Raw genomic sequence first — 9750 nt, 5'->3', positions numbered from 1 at the left:
ACACACACAGAGAGAGAGAGAGAGAGAGAGAGAGAGAGAGAGAGAGAGAGAGAGAGAGAGAGAAATAAGTGGGAAAAAAATAAATTAAAGGCCTTTAGCCAGGCACATGCCTATAAATTCCAGCACTCAGGAGGTAGAGTCAAGAGTTCACTGCCAGTCTCTGCTACACAGTAAGTTCAGGCCAGTCTGGGTGGCCTAAGACCCTGTCCTACATGACAAAAACACCTTTAACCATGTAATGTCGTCACATTGACAACCCACGGCTTTGTTTATGACCGCATTCCCTAGCTTAGAGGCTGAGATCCAACCTTCATATCTGCCCTTCCTTACAATCCCAGGTTCTTCCTCTTCCTCTGCCAACCACGCTACCCAGCAATCCTAGGTCAATGCAGTGCTCATGGCCATCCCAGGTGCCTTCCCCTTCCTCTGCCATCACGCTCACCCAGCAATCCTAGGTCAATGCAGTGCTCATGGCCATCCCAGGTTCCTCCTCTTCCTCTGCCATCACACTCACCCAGGAATCCTGGGGTCAATGCAATGCTCACAGCCAAGCCGCTGGCTACTGAGACAGGCAAAAGCAATGCTTTAAGTGTTCAGAGGTCAAATGCAAACAAGTTTTTAGTGATCGCACAACACTGGACACCAAGCTCACACTTCAGGAGGCAAATTCCTCTTCTCTCCTAGAAAACTATTTCAAACCTCTAAGCCTGAGTCACTTAGCAACCACCCTCTTAGCTGTCTCGCACGTTCTTATTTAGTTTTTTAAAATGTATTTCTTTCGTATGTATGAAGGCGGATTGCCTGTGTGTCTGTTTGTGCTTCACGGCACATACCTTGTACCTGTAGAAACCAGAGAATGGTATTGGATTCCCTGGGACGGGAGTTACAGACAGTGTGAGCCACCATGTGGTGCTGGGAATCAAACCTGGGTTCTCTGGAAGAATAACCAGCACTCTTAACCACTAAGCCGTCTCTCCGGCACCAAAAGTCATGCCCGTTTCAATGTTGTAGCTTGTCTGTCTTTGAAATGGAGTCTCACTAAGTAACCCTGACTGGCTTGGAATGTGCTACACAGACCAGACTGGCCTCGAACTCCGAGATCTGCCTACCTCTGCGTCCCGAATGCTGGGATTAAAGGCGTGTCACTATGTCTGACTTTGCCTCTTACCTTTCAATCACGACTGTCGCCTTCTCCAGGACCTCTTCTCACCATAAGACATGAAGCCATCTCCCCTTGTCTCCAGTCTGGGTCCTCCAGTCCCCAGCCAGGACAGATTTCACCATCTTTCTGCACCATGCTCCTGCACTGCCATAATGGCCTAAACACACATTTCAGCTCAAATGCGGCCACCACACCTTCTCCAAGACCCTAACCTATCTCCTGAATATGGTGTGCTTTGTTCTGTAACGCATCTGTTTCCTAAATATCTACCCTAATAAACAGCCAGGAATTTTTTTTTTCCTGGTTTTTCAAGACAGGGTTTCTCTGTAGCTTTGGAGCCTGTTCTAGAACTAGTGCTTCTAGACTAGGTTGACCTCAAACTCACAGAGATCCACCTGCCTCTGCCTCCTGAGTGCTGGGATTAAAGGCATGCGCCGCCACCACCCAGCTAACAGCCAGGAAAAATTTAAATGTATCAACACCACCCAGCTAACAGCCAGGAAAAATTTAAATGTATCAAACAATTAAAAATTTAAATGTATCAGTTTTTTTCCAACTAATGTTCAGATTTTGAGCCTAAGTCCTTACCATGACCACTCTGAGTCGCTGCTTTGAAGAGGTTTGTCCTCCAAGATCTTCCTAGACACCCTGGATACAGTGTAGCAACGCCTGAGATGCTGGTGTCTTTCTGTATCCTCAGTGCTCTGTTCTGCCAGGAGCAGGCATCTCATCCCTGGTGTCCACAGTCCTGACTTCAGAGTCAAAATCACGCAGTCCTCTGTCATGAGCCCTACTCTTCGCTGGGTACTAACCTCCCCCATCTACCTCGAGGTAAGACAGATTTCAAAATCCCTTGCCCCACAGGTTCCCCTCCTAGCCACTTCCTTCTGCCACTGTGTGCTAGGGCCAGCTGCCTATCTCTTCTCATAACTCTAAACAGCAGGGCTGGGGGCGTGGCTTGGTGACAGAATACTTGCCTACCCTGTGTAAAGCCCTAGGCTCCATCCCAGCACTACAAAGAAGAGATCCCAAACAAAGAGAAGGAGTAGAGACAAACGCCCACTGCTGTCTATTATTACCTGTCCCTCCGTCCATTCAACGCCCACCATGAGCACACAACATTGGCCAGACGAGAACAGCAGGAGCGTGTAACTCCCAGAATGTGTTTACCCTACATCTGCCCACTTCTCTCCACAGTCCACAAAGGCAGAAAAGGAAGACCTCCCCACTTCCAAGTCATCTTCTTCCCTCCTGGCAGGCACGAAGCTCCGAACCTACAGAAGGAACAGTGAGTATTTGTCCGCAGACAGTACTGATGTGGAAGCTGATGGCAACCTGGTCCCTTCTATACTATCCCCAAAATACTGTCCTTGACAGCATAAACAATAGCATCCGCGTGTGCTAAAGTAGAAAGGTTAGACTTCAGTCAGTACCTGGGTAAGAAGACCTAGAAAAACAAGTGATTACAGCAGTGCTATCTGGAGATTTATTTTTATATTTTCATCTATGTGTATATGTGTATGTATGCCATGTGTGTATGTGTGTCGTGTGTATGTGTGCCATGTGTTTATGTGTGCCGTGTGTATGTGTGCTGTGTGTATGTGTGCCATGTGTTCATGTGTACCTTGTGTATGTACCATGTGTGTATGTATGCCAAGTGTGTGTGTGCCATGTGTTTGTGTGCCATGTATATGTACCATGTGTGTATGTGTGCCATGTGTATGTACGGTGTGTTTATGTGTGCCATGTGTTTATGTGCCATGTGTATGGGTGCCATGTGTGTATGTGTGCCATGCGTGTGTGCCATGTGTACACAGACACCTGCAGAGAGCAGAAGAGGAAATCAGATCCCCTGCAGCTGGAATCACATGTGGTTGTGAGCCATTGACACTGGGGATCAAAGCCAGGTCCTCTGGAAGAGCAGGAAGTGCCCTTACTTAGCCTCTGAACTATTTCTCCAGACCCTAAAGTGAAATTTCACATTCTGCATTTAACCAAAACAAACTGAAAGTAAACACAATTCATTCTTCCATCCATCTTTTGTATCAGCAGCAAGCTAAAACTGTGTGCCACAGCAGAGGAAAAAAACAGTATGAATGATTTCAACTCGCAGCTGCAGTGATTCACAATTTCATCTGTTTCTTTCCCGTTGCTAGGCAACCACTCTACCGCGGAGCTATAGACAACCTCAGCCTCTTCGTTGTCTTTTCCACTCACTACATGAAAGCCAGACACACTGGTACATGCCTATAATCCCAGCACTTGGAAGATAGACGCAAGATCAGGAGTCCAAGGTCATCCTCAGCTACATTGCTAATAGCAAGACATCCTGAGCTATAAGAAATCCTGTCTAAAAATAAAAACAAATGAACAAATAAATAGGTAAATATATACTAATCAAAGCATTAATTAAATGCAAAAAAAGCAAACAGGACCTTTTAACAATCATTTCTGAACATTAATGAAGTAATTATAAAATTGTTCCTTTGTTCTATTTTTATCCACTCCCCCTTAATGTTACAAAGTCCATGTTTTATTATGTAATTGTGTAATAAGTCAAATAAAAGACAGCAAGGTTTACCAGGCGTGATAGCATGCCTTTAATCCCAGCACTAGGGAGGCAGAGGCAGTCCGATCTCTGTGAGTTCAAGGCCAGCCTGGTCCTCATAGTGATTTCCAGGACAGCCAGGGCTATAGAGAGAGGCACTGTTTCAAAAAAACAAGAAAAAAAAAAAAAAGATTTTGCAAAATAATTCTGCCAAACACTCATGTTACAAAATAAGAGTTTATGTATTCTCTGCATTAGGGCTATGGAAACTTAACAACGTATCTTCTTCTTAAGAGTTTTTACAAGTGATGGTGGGTGGATAAATAAATAAATGGCTTCCCGTACAAAGAGAGGAACACAGAAATTTATCCTACAGCGGCGGGCATTTGGTTGTGATGGCAAACCTCATTATGGATGTACCAGCATTCCACTAACTAGATTTTCAGGCTGCGATAATTCTTTAGGCAACCACAGAAATGAGTGTGTTCCCCGAAAAGCCTGCTATAACACAAATGAATTATAGTATACATATCACCTGGCAACCCAAAGTAAGCACACATCAATTGTTTTATGTAAAGAATTGATGAGCAAGTATCTACTAACCAGCAGAAAGGACACATCATTTGTTTATAACACTGAATACAGGCTGCCTATCTTTTTGTTTGGTTGGTTTTGTTTCGTTTTTGTTGTTGTTATTTGAGACAGGGTTTTTCTGTAGTTTTGGAGCCTGTCCTGGAACTCTGAAACTAGCTCTTGTAGACCAGGCTGGTCTGCCTCCTATCTTTTACCCGAGATCAGTATACTTTCTCAACTTTTCTGTTAGCTAAGGCACAAGCAGTGGCCTACACAGCAGGCTTTCTTTGGGTCCACCAACCAGTTCCCAAATCATGACATGGAGACTTACTATTAGTTATGAATGTTAGGCCTTATCTTATGCTTGTTTCACTAACTCTTATAACTTATTTTAACCTATTTCTCTTCATCTACGTTTTGCCTCAGAGTTTTTGACCTTTCTTGCACACCGTATATTCTACTCTGTGGAAGGTTGGCTGGTGGCTGCCACAGGCATATCTCTCTCTCTCCTCCATCATTCCCTTCTCTCTTCCCTCCTCCTACTTACTCCCTCTGCCCACTAGTCCCACATAGCTATTGGCCGTGCAGCTTTTTATTAGACCAGTCAAGTGCCTTAGGCCGGCCAAGCAACACATCTTTACATCTTTAACAAATGCAGCAAAATAAATGTAACACATCTTTGTCTAGATAAAGTAATATTCCATAGCAGGCCGGAGCTCAGCTAATCCAACAAAGACAGCAAATCGCTAACAATAATTATTTTCCCAAAAAGCGGCAGCAAGGTCCCTTGTCAGCGGTACTAGTGAAGTGTGCTGCACAATCCACTGACTGCCATGCACCAGAAGCGGCACTGCCCAGACTCTGGCCCAATCATGGCTGTGCAGTTCTGACTTGGTTTCTGCCAACCTTCAGGTCCAGGTTTCTCCCAGCCTTAAAGCGGAGCACTCCCCCACAGCATTTCAAGAAATTCTTTTGGTCGTTAAATCACCATGGTCCTCAAAAAAAAAAAAAAAAAAGACAAAATGATGTAGTTTGGTAAACCAAGAGGCACTGTTACCCATAAAAGGCTCATGACTTTATTCTGGAAAATGGGCAGTTCCTTGTAGCTTACGACTCAAGACCGGCTCTGAGAACAATGATACGTGTGTACAAAAATGTCACAGTGAAATCCAATACTGCATACAATTGAAAAATATCAATAAACTTCAAATTTTAAAAGAACATCTCATGGGCTGGAGGGATCTCAGAGGCTAGAAGCACTGGCCACTGTACCAGAGGACCCAGGTTCAATTCCCGGCACCCACACAGCAGCTCACAACTGTCTGTAACTCCAGTTTCAGGGGATCCAACACTCTCACATAAACATACATGCAAGCAAAATACGAATTCACATAAAAAAAAATTAAAAAAATATCTCAGGTTGGAGAGATGGCTCAGCAGTTAAGAGCACTGACTGCTCTTCCAGAGGACCCAGGGTCAATTCCCAACACCCACATGGAAGGTCATATCTGTCTGTAACTCCAGTTCCAGGAGATATGACACCCTCACACAGATATACTGTACAGATGTGCAGGCAAAACAGTAGTGGACATAAAATAAAAATAAATAAGTCACTACATTTTTTTTAAAATGCCATCTCTAGTAATTCCACTACTAATTTGTCACCGTTTATGAACCAATTATTCTGTTCCACCCACTGAAGCACAGCAGTCAGTGTCTCCGAGGAGGCTTCCACTGTCTTCACCACTTGTTACAGGACTGAGGCAGCAAGCCCTCTGCTGCAGAGTGCAGTGCACCCACATTCTGAATACACTCCAAAGTGTGTAGCAGAATGAAGAGTCCCGCTTTCTCTAGTCTGTGAGAAGAGGTGCATGCATCTGAGGCCAAGTTTGAAAGGAATGAATTGTTTTAAGTACACGGACTTCAAGCTGCCCTCCTCAACAAATCGTGTCTGTGCATGTGCCTGTGTGTGTCATTGCTATCATTACTCCAGAAAATAATAAATAAGATTATTATTACCTGCTAATTTTAAAACGCAAACCAAAGTCCTCAAATGTAAACCAAACAAGAATATTGTAGAAGCCGGCAGTGATGGCCATTGGCTTTAGGAGGCTGAGGCAGGTAGCCAGCCTGGCCTACAGAGTGAGTTCAAGGACAGCCAGGTCTACACAGAGAAACGGTGGGGGAGCGGGGAGAGCCGGATTGTGGAATGAATGGTGAAGCTAGACTTCCCCACCTCTACCTACTCCAGCCACAGACTGATGGGCCTGAAGGAGTAGTGGTCATATAGAAAGTCAACCTACCTATCTGAGTCCTTACCCCCAGTGCAAAGTGGGAAGCCGGCTTGTGCTGACAAACTACAAATCCTATGGACACACATGTATGTTATACAATTCTATAAACAGTAACTCACCTTACATTGGCACTATGCTTCCAGACTTGCAAAACACTGTCACATAAACTGTTGCATCTACACATAGGTGGTGCATTACGTTTGTCCTTGTAGCCACTACACGGCGAAGGCACACAGCAAACCCTCCGTAATTTACGCTAAGAGGATATGTATTCTGCTCTTTTGTTACACACTGTAATTCTCATTTGACCGGCTCTTTAAGGATGTCTCATTCATCATCCTATGCCTAAGCCACACAAACCTCGGACCATCAAAGTGCACCCTAAACAGCAGGCTTCTCCCTCCTCCCGCAAGACAGATCAGGTGAGGCCTCAGTTCTGAACCTGACGTACACACCCCTGCTCGTTCCTTCCCGCTCCCACCCACCCCTGCCACTTCTGATTTCCACAACCGATGAAGCTCGTTGCACAAAGTATAGATGTTTTATTCCCCAGCAAGATTATCTACTGCCCAACGCTTCTCCTCCATCTGCACCACTGGCTCCCCGCAAATCCTGCAGCAGCCTGCGGTGCTGTACGTATCCCACAGAGACGACCCCGAGAGGTCCAGACCCACACACCCCTCCGTACGTACCCCAGGAGACAGCGATCGCAGACTACGCCACGACTCCCCTTGCACACAGTGTACGCCAAGGGATCTGAGCGGAAGAGCAGCTCCCCGGGGCGCAGTGGGGCCACGGCACGCAGCCCATTTCCCCGGTCGGCGGTCGTGAACTTTTCCACCTTCAGTGACTCCATCCTTCCACAGATCCGCACCTCAGACCCGCACGGAGTCCCTCAGCTTGAGTCTCGTGTTTTCTGACTGCGCGCCTGCGTCCTGCGCTTGCGTACACTAGGGGGCGGGGACGAACGCGGGTAGGTCATGTGAGCATGCGCAGAAGGGCCCACTACAACCTGCCCTGGATGTCTTCCCGTATATTATTGTGCGATTCTTCTTTTTCTTTTCTTTTTTTTTTTCTCTTTTCTTTCTTTTTTTTGAGACAGATCCTCAATGTGTGTAGCATATGCGATCTGGAACTCCCTATATTGACCGAGGAACCTCTCTATTTAGACCTAGAACTCACAAGGATCTGCCCGCCTCAGCCTCCGCAGTTCTGGAATTCCAGGTGCACTCCACCACACCCTGCTTCTTGTGCTCATTTTAATGCATAGGGAAAAGTTGATAGGACAGTGGCCATCACCTGCTATTCACCACCTAGAAGAACAGTTCTCAGCGTTTGCTGTTTCCAGTCACGCCATCTGTTTGTGTATGTGCTCATATTGATAAACCATCCAGAGTAATCTTTGTTGAACCAATTGAAAATATGTTGCAATCAGGTCTTGAATTAGGAGATCCTTCATCTCCACCTCTTCAGCACTGGGATTATGGGTATAAAACTACCAGTAATAGTGAGAACACAAGGCGTGCCTAGAAATGTCAGCATGTTCGACCGGGTCTGAGGCATGAACTTAGCTGTTAATGATACCACACTGTAGATTTTGTTTTTGTTTTTCGAAACGGTGTTTCTCTGCAGCTTTGGAGCGCGTCCTGGACCAGGCTGGCCTTGAACTCACAGATACACCTGCCTCTGCCTCTGCTGGGATTAAAGGCCTGCTCCACTACCACCGGGCGCTTTTTTTTTTTAAGTAATGTGAGCTCTACATATTTGTTATGAATTAGATCACACTCTCCCCAGAGGAAATCCAAGGAGGAAAAGCAGTCAGGTGGCCTTGGGGACTCAGCAAAGTAGCCTAAGGCAGTGTCACAAGTAGGCTGGTCCTTGGACAATTCCACCTCTTCTTTGTAGGAGCAGATAACACTGCCTTCTTCTGAGTGGCTGCCACAGCTGAACTCACCAATGAATTTTTTTTAAGATAGGCTCACTCTATTTTGTTGCCAGGGTTGTCCTGGAACTACCCACGTAGACCAGGCTGGCCTTGAACTCACAGAGAGCCACCTGCCACTGCCTGAGGGTTGAAACTAAAGGTGTGACAATCTTGCCTACCCACCAAAGGGATCTTGTACACAGTTCTCCAGGCCTCCTGGCAATCCTGCAAACCCACAACCTGAAGACTAGCCTCGGTAACAGAGAAATCCTGTTTGAATTTTTTTCTTTTGGTGATTTCTTACTTTACACCGAATACTCTGTTAGTTTGTTTCTGACCCACATCTCACCGTGTCATCCTGGCTGACCTGGAACTCTCTGTGTATAGCAGGCTGACTTGAGTCACAGATATCTGTCTCCCCCAGCCCCTGCCTTATCCAAGGCATGTGCCAGAAATACTCACTTTTTTAGAAAGTAAGTTTTATTATCGAGTTAGTGTGTGTCTGTGATGGGTGTCCATAAGTGTGAGTGGGTACATGCCAAGGTGTGTGTGTAGAAGTTAGAAGACAATGCTTTAGAGAGGTCTCTCCTTCCACGTTTATGCCCTGAACTATGTCCCCAGCCCTTCACCTTCCCACTTACACATGTACCCACCGTTTTGTCATCAGCTTTGTGATCTGGATTGCTTCGTTTTGTTTTGCTTGGGCTGGGACTAGAACCCAGGACTTCATGTGTCCTAAGCACATTTGTTATAAGGACAGTCTCACTGTACCAAAGAAACAAAAGCAAGGACTCAAGTGGATCCTTCTCCATCAGAGTTCACAGCACAGCACTCTCAGTCTCCGGAGCAAAGAGTAGAAGCAAACCAAATGTCCATTAACAGGGGCATGGAGAGAGAAAATGTGGATGTGAACATGCAGGAATATTGTCTGCCTTTCAAAGGAATTCAACTGTGAGCTGGCAAGGTAACTCAGCAGGAAAAGTACTTACAACCCATTCTGGCTGCCTTCCTTCCATCCCCGAGACCCACAGAGTAGAAAGAGAGAACCGACTTGCACAAACTGGTCCTGTGGCCACCATACACAGTCTCTCGCACAAAAATGTAAGTGGTGAGATCCTAACATATGTGGCATTAAAGAGAAACCCTGAAAACAGGATGCAAGGTAAAATACATGAGCTGCAAAGGACAAGTATTAGGAATCAGAACAAACAAATGCAGAGACCTAGTACAGTAAACAATAGCACTCAGG

General features: G+C 45.7%; 1 protein-coding gene across 1 annotated transcript in view; it reads right to left on the bottom strand.

The window, feature by feature from the left end:
* The window catches only part of Smyd3 (SET and MYND domain containing 3), a 567552-nt gene extending 560045 nt beyond the window's left edge, over nucleotides 1–7507 (bottom strand). The window contains exon 1 of the mRNA XM_005348982.2: nucleotides 7270–7507. Within this exon, the coding sequence (XP_005349039.1) occupies nucleotides 7270–7433 (164 nt within the window). The 5' untranslated portion in view covers nucleotides 7434–7507. The remainder of the gene's footprint in view (nucleotides 1–7269) is intronic.
* Nucleotides 7508–9750: the final 2243 nt, after the last annotated feature.

The sequence above is a fragment of the Microtus ochrogaster genome, chromosome 6 (assembly GCF_000317375.1).
Source record: "Microtus ochrogaster isolate Prairie Vole_2 chromosome 6, MicOch1.0, whole genome shotgun sequence".
NCBI classification, from domain to species: Eukaryota; Metazoa; Chordata; class Mammalia; order Rodentia; family Cricetidae; genus Microtus; species Microtus ochrogaster.
This window is presented reverse-complemented; position numbering and strand designations above follow the sequence as displayed.